Below are 16,161 nucleotides of genomic sequence, written 5' to 3'. Positions count from 1 at the left end.
TAAGTTGTGGAGCAAAATAGGTGGCGTTTTCTCATGCGGTCCTGTCACTGTCTCTACTGCATGTTTGATGTGTCTTGCAACTTGTCCTTGCCATTTGCAGCCCGCAGGCATCTTGCGGTTCTTCATCTCCTTCCATTAATGCGGTGACCGGTGGCTCTACTCGTCGGGGGACCAATCTCGAGCCGAGCCGATCGATCCAATGTGGTCCTAAGAATTCCCTCACTCCCTGATTTAAAAGCTCAGACTTGTAAGTGTAAACGGCAAAGCTGCTCGTGTTCTCAAAACAGTCGGGTACGTTCTCGTCGCTTTTAAAGAGCTTGCAAGCTCACATCGCTTCTTCGAGTACAAGTGAGCGTGATGTGTTTGTGTCAAAAGCTTCGTTGCCTCTCTGACGAATGCTGACAACTACGTGCTATTATTATTTTCGTCTCACAGCCAGACCAGTCGAGAGCGTCGGGGTGGGAGTCAGGAATCCGGGCAAACTACAGTTGCTAGATCTTCTCTGTAGCCCATCTTCCCAGTAACCATCCAAAGCAGCAGCACCTAACCGCCATCAATAAGTATCTCACAAAAGAGTTTGCTGCACTGATGGGCACACCACAATGACAAGAACCCTAAAATCGATGTGGCAGGTCCCGTTACCGTCTCCACCTGCCGAAATTAGTCACGGATGGGTCCCGCCGGGGGACCCCTGTTTCCCTGCAGTCGCCTACTTGCCCGTTCAGGTGAGGGCGCCGAAACGGGTAAGGGTTGTAAGAAAAGAACTGCTCTTTACACGTATGCGACATTCCCTGCCCACAGTGAGACTGCAGCGAATCCTACGTGAAATAGAAGGTAGCTTTTCCTGTGCAGAGAGAAGAGAAGGTGGTGGTGCGGGTGCATTAACTCTCCGGGGGGGACGAATGGGAGCCAGGCGGTGCACCCTCGAAGCCGGTTTTAACTCCCTGCTCGCTCCCGTAGCTTCCGAGTCCGGTGATGATCTCCGTGAAATCGACTCCGAGAATCCCAATTGCTGTAATCTCTCTTGTGGAGACAAAAGGATGAGGCTCTCATCGTCCGGTCTCGGCCGTCTGCAGGAGGAAGGTGAGCTTTTCTTAGTCTGTTCAGCTCAACGATTTATTCCAACTCAAACCGCATCCCATCGGTTCTCTAATCTCCAACTTTCCATAACCGTGTTCGAGTTCCCCTCTGTCCAGCTTCTCCTTTTGCTTGTCCTTCCAAATCCATGAAACTTTGCTTGCTCGTTGCAAGAACCGGCCGCAGAGTCTTGGCTCACCAGCCATTCTTCTGCGGTGCAGGCATCTTAGAAGAATCTCCACCTGTCTTATGTTGGAACCTGCAGCTCGTTGATGTCAGGATAACAGCCAATACTCCAAACTATATTATTCGTTCCTGCAAATTCTTCACTTATCTCGAGTCTACCTGACGAGCCAATGCCTTACGAACATGATTAAGGCTCGATTTGCAATCTCCCATTTCTCTCATGTTGCTTCTCGTGATGAGCGTTGCGTCTGAATTCAGAGTTGTGGCATGCCTGCGCTGGACCGCTGGTGTCGTTGCCTCCTGTTGGAAGTCGGGTGGTGTACTTTCCGCAGGGCCACAGCGAGCTGGTAAGCTCTAATCCATTTGCTTTGAGCATTTGAGCTGCCACTTAGGTCGTCTCCGCAGGTGGCTGCATCAACCAACAGGGTGACCGGTTCCCTCCCCAGCTTCCCGAGCTTGCCTCCTCACCTGGTGTGTCAGCTGCATAATGTTACCATGCTTGTAAGTTCGTCCCAGACTTATCTCGTGATTGATCGATCATGTGCACACCCGCGAACACGAACGCTTGTTCTCTCTATCCACAGGCGGATGAAGAGACAGACGAAGTATATGCCCAGATGACACTGCAAGCCCTAAGTCCAGTAATGAACTCCATCTCTGCACTCTATTCCAACATTGTATATACGTGCATTTGATGGAGAAGTTTCCATGATTTGTAATGTGAAGCAAAACGACCTTCATCTGCCTACTGAACTGGGCACGCGAAGCAAACATCCGACCAATTACTTCCGCAAGACATTGACGGCAAGCGACACCAGCACGCACGGTTGCTGCTCCATTCCCCGTCGAGCCGCAGAGAAAGTGTTCCCTCCATTGGTATATATATAATATATATAATATGTTCAGCATTTGTTTCGAGGGGATGGGATGAGCAGCTCCATTCATTCTCTTTTACCTGTGCTGTTCTTCTTGCAGGATTTCTCACGGGACCCCCCTGTGCAGGAGCTGATCGCCAAGGACCTCCATGGCAATGAATGGAAGTTTCGGCACACCTTTCGAGGTACATTTCCCTTCTGCAGCATGGCATTGATCCCAACTCTCAGAGGCTAGTCGGAACAATCTTATGTTCTTGGTTAAACAGGAATTGAATTGCTTTGCTACTAAACTTAAAGCATCATCTTCTTTATGTTCATGTGAGAAATGATACAGTAACACCACCTCTCTTGTCCTTTGACAAAAGAAAGAGAAGAGTTTGGTGGTCCCTTTTTTTGTTTTCTTGGGAGGAAAAGCTTTTTTTATTATAACTCAAACTCATTTTGGTGGAAAAATAAGAAAGGAGAGATTGAGAAGAACTCAACCCAATTTGATAGAAAAATAAGAAAGGAAAGATTGAGATTGTGTGATGACAAAGAGGTAAGATTATTGTACATGGATGCTCTTTAGATCTTGCATTGATAGAAAATACACCATTTTTCATGCGTCATGATTTTTTTATGTACCATACTTTCAAACCAAATATATATAATATCTTTCTAGAAACATATCCCTTCTCAAGATATACTTACAAATTTGTGCATTGATGTTCTTACATTTCTGATGGGTTTCAATGTGTCTTGATCATTCATAAGGTGGGTTGAACAAAGTCATGTTTTTGGTTCATATGAAGTATAATCTCCCTTCATGGATCAATTTACATGTACTCATATTACATGCTAAAGTACGTGTAAGGAGGGGATGGTGTTTCTCCTGATACAGGCCAGCCAAAGAGGCATCTCCTCACCATAGGATGGACTCTCTTCGTGAACGCAAAGAGACTGGTCGCAGGAGACTCTGTGATCTTTATCTGGTATACATTACTGCACCTACGACTCGTCTGCCACTGTCAACTCGGCTTCGGCTTCTTCTTCGATCTCACTGGCTTTCTTTCAACAGGTACGGCTACAGTGAGTTGCTCCTGGGAGTTCGGCGCGCTCAGAGTCCGCAGCGAGTTGCTTCCGCCGACGCCGTGCACGTAGGCCTCGTCGCTGCTCATGCCGTTGCCACGAATAGCTCGTTCACCCTATCTTATTTCCCAAGGTGAAATGTGGGGCTTCACTCAAAGTGTTCGTTCCGATTCCTCAAAGAGAGAGAGATAGAGAGAGAGAGACTGATGTTTCATGGCATTCTTGCAGGGCGAGCCCATCTGAGTTCGTCATCCCACTGTCTAAGTACGTCAAAGCAGTCCTCCGCACGCGTTTGCTGGTGGGCATGCGCTTCCGGATGCTCTTCGAGACGTCAGAGTCAAGTGTTCGACGGTATGTCCGAGCTCGTTCCCTCAAACTCTTCGGTCCAACATCATGTAAGATTTCGACTCATGAAGGTTGCTCACTTCTTTGTTGGTGGTAGATACATGGGAAAGATTATAGGGATCGGTGATCTCGACCCTGTGCGTTGGCCCAACTCGCACTGGCGCTCCGTGAAGGTAACGAGTCTCTTTAGCTGTGCTTCTCTGCGTGCGCGTGTTGTTGTCTCAGTGACTTCTTGTGCACGGAGGCAGGTGAGTTGGGACGAGCACGCAGTTGGAGAGAGGCAGTTCAGGGTGTCACCATGGGAGATCGAGCCGCTGCCGACCTTTCCGATGTATCCATCTCCTTTTCCTTTGGGGATGAAGCACTCGTGGCCTACTGGAGTCCCCTGCCACCATGGTAACATCATCTACTTCGTCATCACTTGCTTTGTGTGTGATGTGTTCATCTTCCTGTGAGCTCCAAATGTTTAGGTGAAGATGACGATAACGTGGATTTGGCTTCACCGCTGATGTGCTTCCAGAACGGTGGAAACCTAGGGTTTCTATCACTGAATGCTCATAGCAGCGCTGCTGCACCGTGGATGCAGCCGAGGTTCGATGCTCCGATGCTGCAAGCGGAGATGTGGCCGATGACGGCGGCATCTGGGCTCCTGGAGAAGAGGGTTACCGATGCCGCAAAGCAGGCATCAGCTGCAACGCTGCAACCGCAGCAGACTCCAACACCGCTAGGTCAGAGTCTGGATCATGGTGGTCCACCTCAACCTCCACCTCCACCAGCCTTTCTTCAGATCGCTCAGCTGAATCTGGAGCAGATCCTGCATCAACAAGCACAACAGCGGTCGGCGGCCACCACCGCCGCAGTGGCTCCTCCGGTCCAGTCTCTTCTTCTTCCTCCTCCTCCTCCTCCAGTTGGATATGCTGACTTCAGCCCTAGTATTCCGCCACTGCAATCACCCTATGATACCTACACCATCTTGCACAACTCAACTGATGCCACTCTTCCTGCCTACTCTCTTACCTACCCTATCGATCTCACCTCGGAGGATATCCTTTCGCTGCACCCTTCCTTTCACTCCTCCTTGGAGTCTCTTCCGCCTCTTGAGGTTTGCATCCACCGTGACTCTGTTGGCGGCGAACTTATCACCAGAAATAACGAAAGATTCTTCTTTTAGATTCTCAAACCATTGATTTGCATATGATCCATCGTATGCATGCCGGTGGCAATCTTCGTAATCCATATTTAGTACGTCAGATCGAACATGAAACAAAGGATAATGTTCCCTCCGGAGAGTTGTATTGACAGTAGTACGTCGACGACTGATGCCTTTGATTTGTGTCATCATGTTAATCTAAGATGCTTTCTCCGTTGTAGCGATAGCAGATGGTCGCGCTCTTCATTAACAATATCAAAGGTAATTACATATTCCCCGTATAGTTAATTATGATTAGTATCTCAGTCCTTATACTTTAAAAAAAGTAGTATCGAGATTTCTACACTTACGAAAGTAAAATATTTAATCTCGATTATCCTTTCATCATTAACTTCTTCGACGAAAAAAATTACACGTGTTGTTACGTACAAAAAAGATAAAAATGTAATTTTATATAAACTTTTCACTGTAATCGATTTTTTTTCCTCCTCTTTCGAACCTACTCGCCTGTCGCTTGCCACACTATCTCACCTACCGATTTTGGTAAATGCCACATTTGTGTTGTTTTGAGCAATTGTGATAGAAATGCTGATGATGTCTTTTTTGTATTCAATCAAATTGATACAAAAATGTTTCGTGCTTGCAGCTTCCAAAGATCATAGAGTTAGTGGGACTTGGACACACTGATTGATTTGTATACCGCTACCTACTTTACAAGGTTAGGCTTAAGATCCAAATGTTCTCATCCATGTTCTTGTAAGACTCAAAACTTTCTTCATTAGATTTCTCAATTTCAGCCAGCATTAGTGAGTTGATGATCACAACTAGTAGAGATTAAGACATAGAAATGGATTCTTACTAAAACAAAATAGTCATAGGAATCATTTGTAGCAGCTGAAGTTTGAAGTATATGCACATTATCTCAACTTCGGTCTTTCCTTGAGAAGCTTCGCTTGTCATTCACAGGGATAGCAGAAAAGACTTTACCTCTTTTCAACCTGTTTGTTTGTCGTCTTATCTCGTCGTCGTAGTGAAACTTGTTACGTCTCTACTACTGCAAGAGTCGTGAAAAAAATGAAACCATTTCTACGTAAAACTTCCCTCTATGCCCTCAATCGCGACAGGCAAGTACGATCAAAAGCAGGTGCAACGAACGACAAGCAAAGGTTCGAAAGAGGAGAAGAAGAGAAAATCGATCAAAGCAAAAAGTTTATATAAAATTAATAATTTAAAAAATAATAAATTATGTTTTTATCATTACCATTTGCACTTGACATTTTTTTCGTCGACAAAATTAACGATGTAAGTATATTTAAAATTAAATATTTCACTTTTGTAAGTATAAGAATCGGAATGCTACTCTTTAAAATAGTAGTATGTAATTATCCCCCAATATCATCACAATTACTATTACCAATACCAACATCAACACCATTATGAACATCATTACCAATATAATATTAGTACTTATACTAAGACCTTTGCCAATATCAAATATCAATACGAATACCAGTGCTAGTGCTGATACAATACAAATACCAATAGCATTAACATTATTATTATCTTTACCAACACCAATACTATCACCAATATCAATATCATAGCCATTAACGATACCATTATCGTTGCCAATATCATTACCATTACTAACAGCATTACAAATTTCATTATAATTATCAATAATTTCCCATACAAATATCAATACCATTATCATTCAATATACCATTACCAATACCTTGTATTAATACCAATTTTGATACCAATACTGATATGAAAAATATTTATCCTCAATCTCTGCTCAACACGTGACAGTAAATTAGTAGGTGGAAACAAACCCAGTCAACAATTAAGCCACATAGATATCAGTTCAATATAAAATCTCAGAAGAATTATTTTGCTCATACCACATAATATTCCCTTGGGTCAAGCCCCGTATAAAAAAACCCATATGCCACAACGATTGAGTTATGTTATTGTTTACTCAAAACTCTCACTTTCTATCTCGAAATTAACTAGAGCTTCGGAGGGATCTCGTCGAGGACTTTACTAGACCTCATTCTTCATACAAGTTGGCAACTAAACGAATGCTCGAACCTTTCGTTTAACCAAGTCCGACTTCATGCGCATGTAGATCCAAACTGAGCCAAGTTGATCTGGACATAAACGAGATCCGCAACATCATTTTGGTACTCAAAGGAAGGCTCATGTTACAAGAACATCACTCCATCGACTCAATGAGCGCTTGGACGCTCCACCGTCGACAATGACATCCCTTGGCACTTCCATCTCGTTGCAAACCCCAATATTGTATTGACAGTTGTTCAACGACCCCGATTTCTCTCTACCATAGGGACCCCAACCCATATGGTGGTCTTGATCAAGGTCTTCTGAAACCTCACTAAGTAGGTTCAGACATTCATTGAGATGATGTAATTTATCATCTCCCTCCTCCCCTAGCTAGCTCAGTCGGTAGCAACACCAACCGTACAACAACCAACTGCTCCTCGAACACCTATCGAGGTGCCTTGACCAACCCCGACACCTATCACCTCAAAGCATCTATGATCGATAGGCGACCACTTGACGAATGGAATGTTGCCATTTCCCACAGTCGAGTTCAGCAAACTACATCGTCCACAATCAACGATACCTGAGTCAGAGGCCCAATCCATTGACTCTACCAGAGTACACCCTTAGAACAAAGCTGTAGTAGATGGACCAACACCTCAAGAACATGTGTTGAGAATTTTATATTGCTACTGGGGAGATTTAACTGACTTCGCCCCGACCAAATCCTTATTTATCTAGGCAATCCAAGATGAGCAAATCCCTGTGAGCCTTTGGCTACCAACCTAAGAGGTGTTTGATGGGGGCGCAAACCAGATGAAACATGTAGCAGCTTACTTTGTGCTAATGGTGCTATATGACATGACAAATGCCTCAATGTATTGCACCATCCTTAAAACACTGAGGGGTAGGCCCTGGCAGTGATCCACCCATCTTAAGCCACTCTCTGTTAGCTCCTTTGCTCATATGAAAAAGGAGTTTGAACACCTGTGGACATTGACTAAAATACATTGCAACAAAATTAACCAACAAGATCAGATGTAATAATCACAAATGACTCGTATGATACAACGACAGAACAACTCCCTGGTTTTACCATTTGTTCTCCACTTAGCTCTTCATTTTCTCAGCCTGAAAGTACTTGAAGACCCCATAAGCAACGGTACCACCAAGAAACAAGAGGACTGTTGGAGTGAAGGAAGGATAAATATATTTCACAAAAAAGCTATCCCACTCCTCTGGCAAGAAGCCTGCACGAGAGACAAGCAAAGGTCAATGTGGAATCAATCCAAGTATTTCTTATTGAGCTTTACAAGCTATGGAGAAGATGAAGTAGAGATAATATAACAAAAATTAAAGATGTAGCTAACTTTTATTTTAGGACGGAAGGTAGGAACTTAATTAATGCCAATTGACCAAGAAATTTCAGTGCTAAGCACAAATGCAACGCTGAACATTTCATAATGGTCCCAGCATGCCCTGTACAAGAAAATTAATGTAGTTGGATATGATCTGATAAGGAATCATAACTTGTCCAAGAATTATCGGAAGTTGACTCATTATGCACCAACCAAGATGGATGGAGTGATCATCTTCAGTAGAGAGATCAGAGATACCATATATGGCCTAGTGAAAAAGAACTGTCCATGAGTTAGGTTGCAAGTGACATCCACAGGAGATAGTGTGATGATAACCAGTAATTAAGAGTATGTATCGTTTTAAGCTCTCTTGCTTGGCTTACTAACAGATGATTAATTCACAATTAGTTCTGGCAATAACAAGAAGGGTCATTAATAGGTCAACAACTATAAAGACTAAAGCATCTTCCACAGCTTAAATCTCAAACATTTTAAACTTTCCATGCAGAGGCCGTAGAGAATCATTAGTCCCTCAAGTCTTGTAGCTACAGATAGACCAAGAAATAATGGCTGTGGTAGATGAACAATCAAATAATGCGATTGGAAACTTGCCATCAAATAAAGGCTTAAATGGACATTCAAACTCCACTTTCACCAGGGCCATAGAGAATGAATCCGATGTTAACAGAATTTTTATAATACCTTGGATCAGTCTAGGAGATTTGGATTGGTTTATAAGAATGAGATTAGTGATTCAAGCTCAACAAAACTAATAGGTCAACTATTCCATCAACATATTACTTTTCTTGGAACAACTAATTCGGGTCCTTTATTCAATTTTTTCCTCCAATTTTTCCATTAATTCATTTATGAATCAAAACTAAACCTCACAAAAATCCAATTTATCAGTTGTAATATCAGATAGTTTCAGAGGAAGAAAGAGCAAAAGAATCACCAGATCTTAGACTTGTAGCATTTGTTATTCATTGACTACTTAAGCACAAAAAGGGCTAGAAAGAACTGCTTAAGGAGCAACAACGTGAGCAGAAGCCACAGCGAAGTACCTGCCGCAGCCAACCCGAGGCCCTCAACGAGGATGATCACGCCCAGGCCCAACCAAGTGAGAAGGAAGGCACTCTCGTTCACAGCCGGCTGCTGCGACTGGTCCTCTTTACTCGCCGAATACACGAGAGAGCTCCTGTCTATGGGAGAGCGTCGAACAACCGAGCCCTTCTTCTTCCTCTTCTTCGATTCGGAAGCCGGCGATCCACCGAATCCGATCCCTTTTCCTTCGGGCTTTGTAGGTGTAGGAGATGGAGGCGGCGGAGAAGAGACGGGCAGAGGTGCTTCGCCGGCGCTCTGCCCGGTTCCGGCTTCTCGAGGTGGCAGCTCTGCTCGGGCGATAAGAGAGGATCCTCGGAGGTGGTAGGGGCGAGGAAGGAGGAGGACACATCTCCTGAGGCGGCGGTGGTGGTGCGGAAGAAGAGGTGGAGGACGAAGGCGAGAATGGCAGTGATGGTGGTTTCGGAGACGAAGTAGCGACGCCATTTCCCACCTTGTCTTTGTGATCCTATCGGCCATCGAACTTATCGGCGTCCACAACACTTTGCAGCACACGGTCGGCACGTGCGGATTGCAAGTACTGGTGAGGTAGGGTCTGTTTGGTCAACCTTCCTAATTGGGCCCTTAGTAGGCCGACTCAAGCTATCCGTACCCACCATTAAGCCCAATCATGTCGATTTTAATATGTAATTTACGTTATTGTTGGCATCTGTAAGCCTTAAAGCTCGCTAGTTTCTAATGCTTGGAAATTTTATCGCTATGGGTTCAAAGAAGGTTAATGCACAAATCCGATCACAAAAAAATGATATCTGAAGACTGCACGGACACTTACAGGTTACTACTAATTGCAATTTTGGCAATGGACGAGGCATATCCATCCACAATAAACAGAAGGTTACCAGAATAAACACCTAAGAAAGCATTTCACCATCAAAAAAGGACAGCACAGAATGCCAGAATAACAACTGAACGAACAAAGTGAACATAGGTTAATCTAGTTCGACAACCTAATGTGGCAGAAATGAAGCACAGGTCACAGGGACATCAGTGGGTTTGCAAATGTGCGATTAGATAGAGAAGCCTGTTTCTAGTTTCCATTTCTTCGATCTGAGTACCAACTACTAGAAGACTACAGTCAGTCCTTGGAGAAGAAGCAAGTAAAATGTCCATCACATGCAAAAATTACCAAGGTTTCAACAGCAACAGTGTCCCATATGAAGACATGACGGTCATGGCACTCGAGCTAGTTTAGTAAAAGCAGTTCTTTGTGCGTAAAGCAGAGCACGCATACATGTCTCAACAGCAGGAACCAATTTTTTTGGGGGGAAGATTAGCAAACAAAAATTTACTTTATGAAAATTGATGCTGGTGGTATGTCTAAAGATAACAAATAAGTAATAAATAACCACCCGAATTAATTGAACAAGCCCGGATTCAGCCAGTCCCTGCAAAACATTAAATGCAGATAATTTTAGGCTGAGTATGTTGTACCTTAGAAACAAAAGTAAAATTACTAAAACGAAATGGAATGCAGAACCTGACAAAATGATAATCTTACTTGCTAATATCATCAAGATGATCATCAAAGTCAACTATTTCTTGCCATTTTTCAGAGGAAATATAATCTAATAACACTACATTAGCTGCTGGCTCTTTCAAAGTCAACTGGTTACTTCCATCTGATCCAGTCTGACGCCAACTTTTTGATGAATCCCTTGTGTATAGCTGCATATAAGATGATAGTTAGCAATGAAGAATTAGGAAGTGTTAACTTCAGTACAATTGGTACATAATCAGTCCAGTTTGAGAATATAGTCAGGAGTCCATGGCTGCACTGATCTGAAGAGTCTATACTGCCAAGTTAATTGCCATGAAGGATCATTCTACTAAGTTATATTCATCATGAAGAATAAATAAATAATATAAACATAATCCTAATCATCTCCACTGTTGTTACTAAATGGATGTATACGAAGACAGCATACATGCATAAACAGGTCACACTGTAGTGATGCATGTGGTATATTGCTACTGACCTACTGTTATAAAACACTTGGCCCCACGTGATGGCTTCGTCACCCTCCCTCATCAAAAAATTTTGTCCATTCAACTAAAAAAAGTAACGTTTGGTCCACATGCAGCTATCTAGTACAAATAACCCATTTGCTGCATAAACATTTCTGCTGGCAATACAAAATATGCACAGTGCAAAATATCTTGTAATCAAATATATGGAATGAAAATTAAAACTGTATGTAGCTCTCACTTTCTGAAACTTGAAATTTGTATGTAATTTCCCTCTAAAACATAAAAAACAATCATAAATATCTCTCTTCCGATCAAATCATATATACCCATAAGGAAAATCAATTGACGATCTTTGAAATTTAGAAGGAGATACATATTTTTTTTAACTTTTCAATGGAGAAACATACAAACTTCATTCCTTGAAGGGACAAGAATAGTAGCTTGCCCCATAATAGAAAAGGTGTGTTCCCAAACCCAAACGGTAAGGCCATCAGATAAACTTCATCAACAAATGACAGGTACTGATACTGTTCATCCTAATCGATCTGAGCGCTTGTGAAACTGAAGAATCAGGAATCCAACTTATTAGAAAGGAACTGAGATCACTGTGACATTCCACCTAAACTATAGTGTTAAATGCTTAGACCCATCTCAACAGAAAAAACCAGTAAATCCTTTTCATTGCAACAAAAATATAAAGAATGCTCACATGGCATATCAATGACAAAAGTATGTGCAGTTTTGTTCTGGTCCGCAAGGACCAGGACAGCCCTATGTATAAGAATAAAATAGTATAGTAAGGCTTGAGGCAAAGCCTAACACACACTGATATACACCTACAAATGTGAACACAAGCCTAGCCACAATAAATCCTTGGTCGGTTCTGGGTCTTGAACTCTACTCAGCTTTTTAGTAGGTTCAAACCTATATTCTAACAACACACTATGCCGTTACAATTGTTAAAGCATATTTTGGTTGTCAAAGCTGGAAGCTGATTCAAATCCAACCTTGTTCTTCTTCGAACCAGTCTCAAAGTGAAACTCTTTGAGTTGGACATCTGAATCTTGCAAAACGGCATCGGAGGCGTTCCCAACAAGGCCCCTCCAGTACCTAAGTCAGTAATCTGGTCGAACAAGTCGGACTAAAATTATCTTGTGTGTAAACGTACCTGTGCACCCCCTTTTTATAGTGGGCATTCGACATTGTTACGCCCGCCCATTATGAGGTTCATGAAATAATGGGGATGTAATAACCACCATCCACTAGCGTTGGACCATTACACTTGCCTATCACACTCTCTGTGTAGTTATGGGAGCGCGAAGGTCGACCATAACCAATCTCTAGTTGGCGTCTACTGGATGCAACTACGTAATACTGAAGTGGTGACGAATAGTGGTCTAGGTGGCTTAGCCATGGCGACTACGCGAGGCTCATCGATTGGACACATGGATCTTGCCAGTAATACACGGGAAGTCGTGTCCTTTATGTGGATGGGCCCTCTGTGCCACCGCATCCGACCTTACCCTTTGTGCGTCATTGCGCCCGGCCTTACTGACCCTCTACACCACCACACCCGGTTATCGACTCTCTATGCGCCATCATGCCCAGCCTTACCAGCCCTCTACGTCACCGCACCCGATCTTACCGGCCCTTTGTGCGCCACCGCTCGACTTTACTAGCCCTCTACGCCACCACACTCAACCTTACCGGCCTTTTTGTGTGTCACCACGCTCGGCTTTACCAACCCTTCGCGCCACTGCACCCAACCTTACTGACCCTTTGTGCGCCGCTTAGCCTGACCTTATTTGCCCTTTGTGCGCTGCTGCGTCCAACCTTATCGGCCCTCTATGCCACCGCACCTGGCCATGTTGGCCCTTTATGCACAAGCACACCTGGCCGTGTCGGCCCATTGTGCGCCATCATATTTGGTAATAGTGTCAAACCACGATATACCATGTCAGCACTCGTTATGTTGGCCATTCTATTGCTTGTAACGTCGACAACAGAGATCGACCAAACAATACTTCTCGATCAGTTTCTGCTATACTCTCCGGCTCGGGAAGTTGGGGGCAGGGGTTATGGTACGAATGGTGTGGTTGACCTATTAGCATCACATATCGACCTATTAGCTCTATTTTTTGAGACCTTGGTTCCACATAAAAGACATAACGACTCCCTATGTACGACTGACAAGATCCACGTGTTAGCCCCGCATAGTCGCCATGGCCAAGCCACCTAGACCACCATTCGTCACCACGTTAGCATTACATAGCTACGTCTAGTAGATGCCAATTGGAGAATAGTTATGGCCGACCTTCGTGCTCCTATAATTGCATAGAGAGCATAATAGGCAAGTGGAACGATGCTAGTAGGCAGGTGTAATGGTTCTAATAGTAGGGTGTAACAGTCCAACGCTGGTGAATGGCAATTATGGCGCCCCCATTACTACACAAACCGCATAATGGGTGGGCGTAATGGTCTCAAATGCCCACCATAAAAAGGGGGCGCACAAGTACATTTACACACAAAAGTCAATTTTAGCCCGACTTGTCCAACTATATTACTAACTTAGGCATCGAAGAGGCCTTGTGAAGAATCCTCTCGACATCGTTTTACAATATTCAAATGTTCGACTCGAAGAGTTTCACTTTGAAATCAGCTTGAAGAAGAACAAGGTTGAATCCGAATCAACTTCCAGCTCGAACAACCAAGATATGATCTAACAACTACAATATCTAGTTAATTATATTGTAACATTTAACCCTGGCTTAGAGATAAACGCATTAAACAATTTGGTTTTACTTTTTAGGTCCAACCAAGCCTATTAGGCAAGAAAAGATTGCTCAAGCCCACCCAATAGACTATAATCTATGCAGAGTAAGGCAAGCTACCTAGCAATAACACCACACAACATACACCTGAGGCATTTGGAGGAACATGGTTCCAGATTGATGCACCAAGGAAAAATAAGCAGAACATTATTGATGAAGACAAATTAGAGTCCATTTCCAAAAATCAGGAACTCATGCCCCATATCCAGGAATATAACATCAAACATACAGCTTGTCACTCTCGTGACCTCATCCTTATGTTTGAGGGATATCATCTAGGCAATTAGTGAAATTGAGAACAAGGAACTGACATAACTCCCATCCTTGTGGGCTGTCTTATTTGTGTCATCTTCTGCCCTGATAAATTGCAGATGCTCAATAAATCTACCATTACAGCTAGAGGTGCAACTGGAATTAGGGGTAAAAATGATGAGATACTGCTCAGATATTGGAAAGAAAACATATTTGTAACTATACGGATATTAAACAGACAATAATACAGCTATATTTGTTTATAATAAATAAGAATATGACCCCAAAAGGCAATAAATAAAAAGGTGACATGGGCGAACTCAATGCATGAGGCTCCTGCCAATATGTAGTCTTGGAATTACCCCTATAAGTAAGAGGTTGTTTTCATAATTCCAACCCTCCTCACCCTTACTCTTGTACTAATACTCGTCCTTGAAATAGCATATGCAACAGATATGGACACAAAGATGAGGATCTGAATCCGATGTAATAGTAAATGTCACATTCAATGATCTTATAACACATTCACGAGTACAGATCATAGAGGAAAGCAAGAAACCTTCACACAGTCAATTATTATCATTTCATAAAACCTATACTAGACGGTGAAGATAAATGGGCGATTACCTGCACAACAGGGTCCCTGCCCTTCGATGATTGCAGCCTTTCCAGCTTCTTATTATCCAACTGGGCCATTTACATCAAAACATTGAAAACAATCAACATCCAGGAGGAAAGTAGAAAAAAAGCCAAGGACAACTTTAGAGGGATAAAAAATAGGGTATGAGACATGCCAGGAGAACGGCGGCCCGAGGGAAGTAACGGAAGATATGATCCCCGATCTTCTTGGCGGCGTTGCCGAGCTCCACGTCGTCGTGCCTCTCGTTGGCGTGGTAGTAACCGACCACGCTCAACCCCTGTGCCTCAAAATGCTCCTCGATCTACCCCAATCGGGCACGAACCGGCCAGATCACGGATGTAACAAACCCTAGATGAGAGAGAGAGAGAGAGAGATAGAGAGAGAAGTCAGTAGTTCCGTGGCGATCGGGGTACCTGGATGAGGGCGAGCTCGAGCGCGGGGAGGAGGCCGATCTGGGAGTGGGAGAGGGGGACGGTGTCGGCAATCTCGACCGTGGCGGTGGCGCCTCCGTCTTGGCGGAGGCGCCCGAGGAGGAGGCCGTTGACGGCGGAGGAACGGTGCTTGAGGGCGTGGAGGACGAGCTTTATGTAGGCGATCTGGGATACCTCGTAACAGCACTCCGCCCCCATCTCCGTCGCTCTCTCTCCCTCTCGCTCTGTAGCTCTCTTCGACACCTCGCCGGCTCGAGCGCGTGCTGTGACGACGAAGAGATGTCGGGAGAACGATAAATAGATCTGGGAAGATTGATCGGGCTGGGTTGGGGTTCGGTCAACTCGGGTCAGATTAACCTCAAGCCAAGTCAATTGCGGGTTGTGCTCGAGTGGGTCGATTAGGATAAGTGACTCGGATTTTTCCGGATGGCTTTGTCTAACCCGCCTCGCTTTACGGTTATTTTATCTTACCTATTAACAGACAGAGATTACTATTTACAATCTCTCCTAATTATTCTATTTTTTTAAAATATTAAAATATTATTTTTTATAAATAAATAGAGATATTTTCTCTCGTATTCTTTTTTCTCTTTTGTCATCTTTTCCTTTTTTTCTGAAAGGATGTTAATATCGAGGGGACGATGAGTGATGTTGGAGCGTAAGTTAGAAGATGACGATCGATGTTCGGAGGATGATGATTGATAACAAAGAGCATTTGACGATGATCATGAGATGTGAGGAAATAAGTAAAATAAAATAAATAATAAGCATGGATGATCATCAGATCGATT

At 43.5% G+C, this 16,161-nt stretch overlaps 3 protein-coding genes across 3 annotated transcripts; 1 reads left to right on the top strand and 2 right to left on the bottom strand.

Annotated features, from left to right (window-relative positions):
* Positions 1-461: 461 nt before the first annotated feature.
* Positions 462-4,847, top strand: LOC135628158 (auxin response factor 6-like). Its single transcript, XM_065134684.1, has 12 exons — positions 462-1,083; positions 1,522-1,610; positions 1,669-1,764; positions 1,848-1,904; positions 1,990-2,139; positions 2,239-2,323; positions 3,019-3,109; positions 3,196-3,339; positions 3,435-3,557; positions 3,649-3,724; positions 3,800-3,947; positions 4,022-4,847. Exons 1-12 carry the CDS (start codon positions 603-605, stop codon positions 4,720-4,722), a joined length of 2,241 nt encoding a protein of 746 aa, XP_064990756.1. The 5' UTR covers positions 462-602; the 3' UTR covers positions 4,723-4,847.
* Positions 4,848-7,758: 2,911 nt separating this feature from the next.
* LOC135628160 (protein LPA2-like) lies at positions 7,759-9,706 on the bottom strand. The gene is made up of 2 exons (XM_065134686.1): positions 9,191-9,706; positions 7,759-8,018 (listed from the first exon to the last, which is right to left on the bottom strand). Exons 1-2 carry the CDS (start codon positions 9,672-9,674, stop codon positions 7,879-7,881), a joined length of 624 nt encoding a protein of 207 aa, XP_064990758.1. The 5' UTR covers positions 9,675-9,706; the 3' UTR covers positions 7,759-7,878.
* Positions 9,707-10,401: 695 nt separating this feature from the next.
* LOC135628161 (ER membrane protein complex subunit 8/9 homolog) lies at positions 10,402-15,650 on the bottom strand. Its single transcript, XM_065134687.1, has 5 exons — positions 15,353-15,650; positions 15,094-15,240; positions 14,927-14,986; positions 10,747-10,913; positions 10,402-10,633 (listed from the first exon to the last, which is right to left on the bottom strand). The coding sequence occupies exons 1-5, from the start codon at positions 15,566-15,568 to the stop codon at positions 10,603-10,605; spliced, it is 621 nt and encodes a 206-aa protein (XP_064990759.1). The 5' UTR covers positions 15,569-15,650; the 3' UTR covers positions 10,402-10,602.
* Between the last annotated feature and the right edge of the window lie 511 nt (positions 15,651-16,161).

Source organism: Musa acuminata, chromosome BXJ3-1 (assembly GCF_036884655.1).
Source record: "Musa acuminata AAA Group cultivar baxijiao chromosome BXJ3-1, Cavendish_Baxijiao_AAA, whole genome shotgun sequence".
Taxonomy (NCBI): Eukaryota; Viridiplantae; Streptophyta; class Magnoliopsida; order Zingiberales; family Musaceae; genus Musa; species Musa acuminata.
Note: the sequence above shows the minus strand (reverse complement) of the source record. Positions and strands in the feature narration are given on the sequence as shown.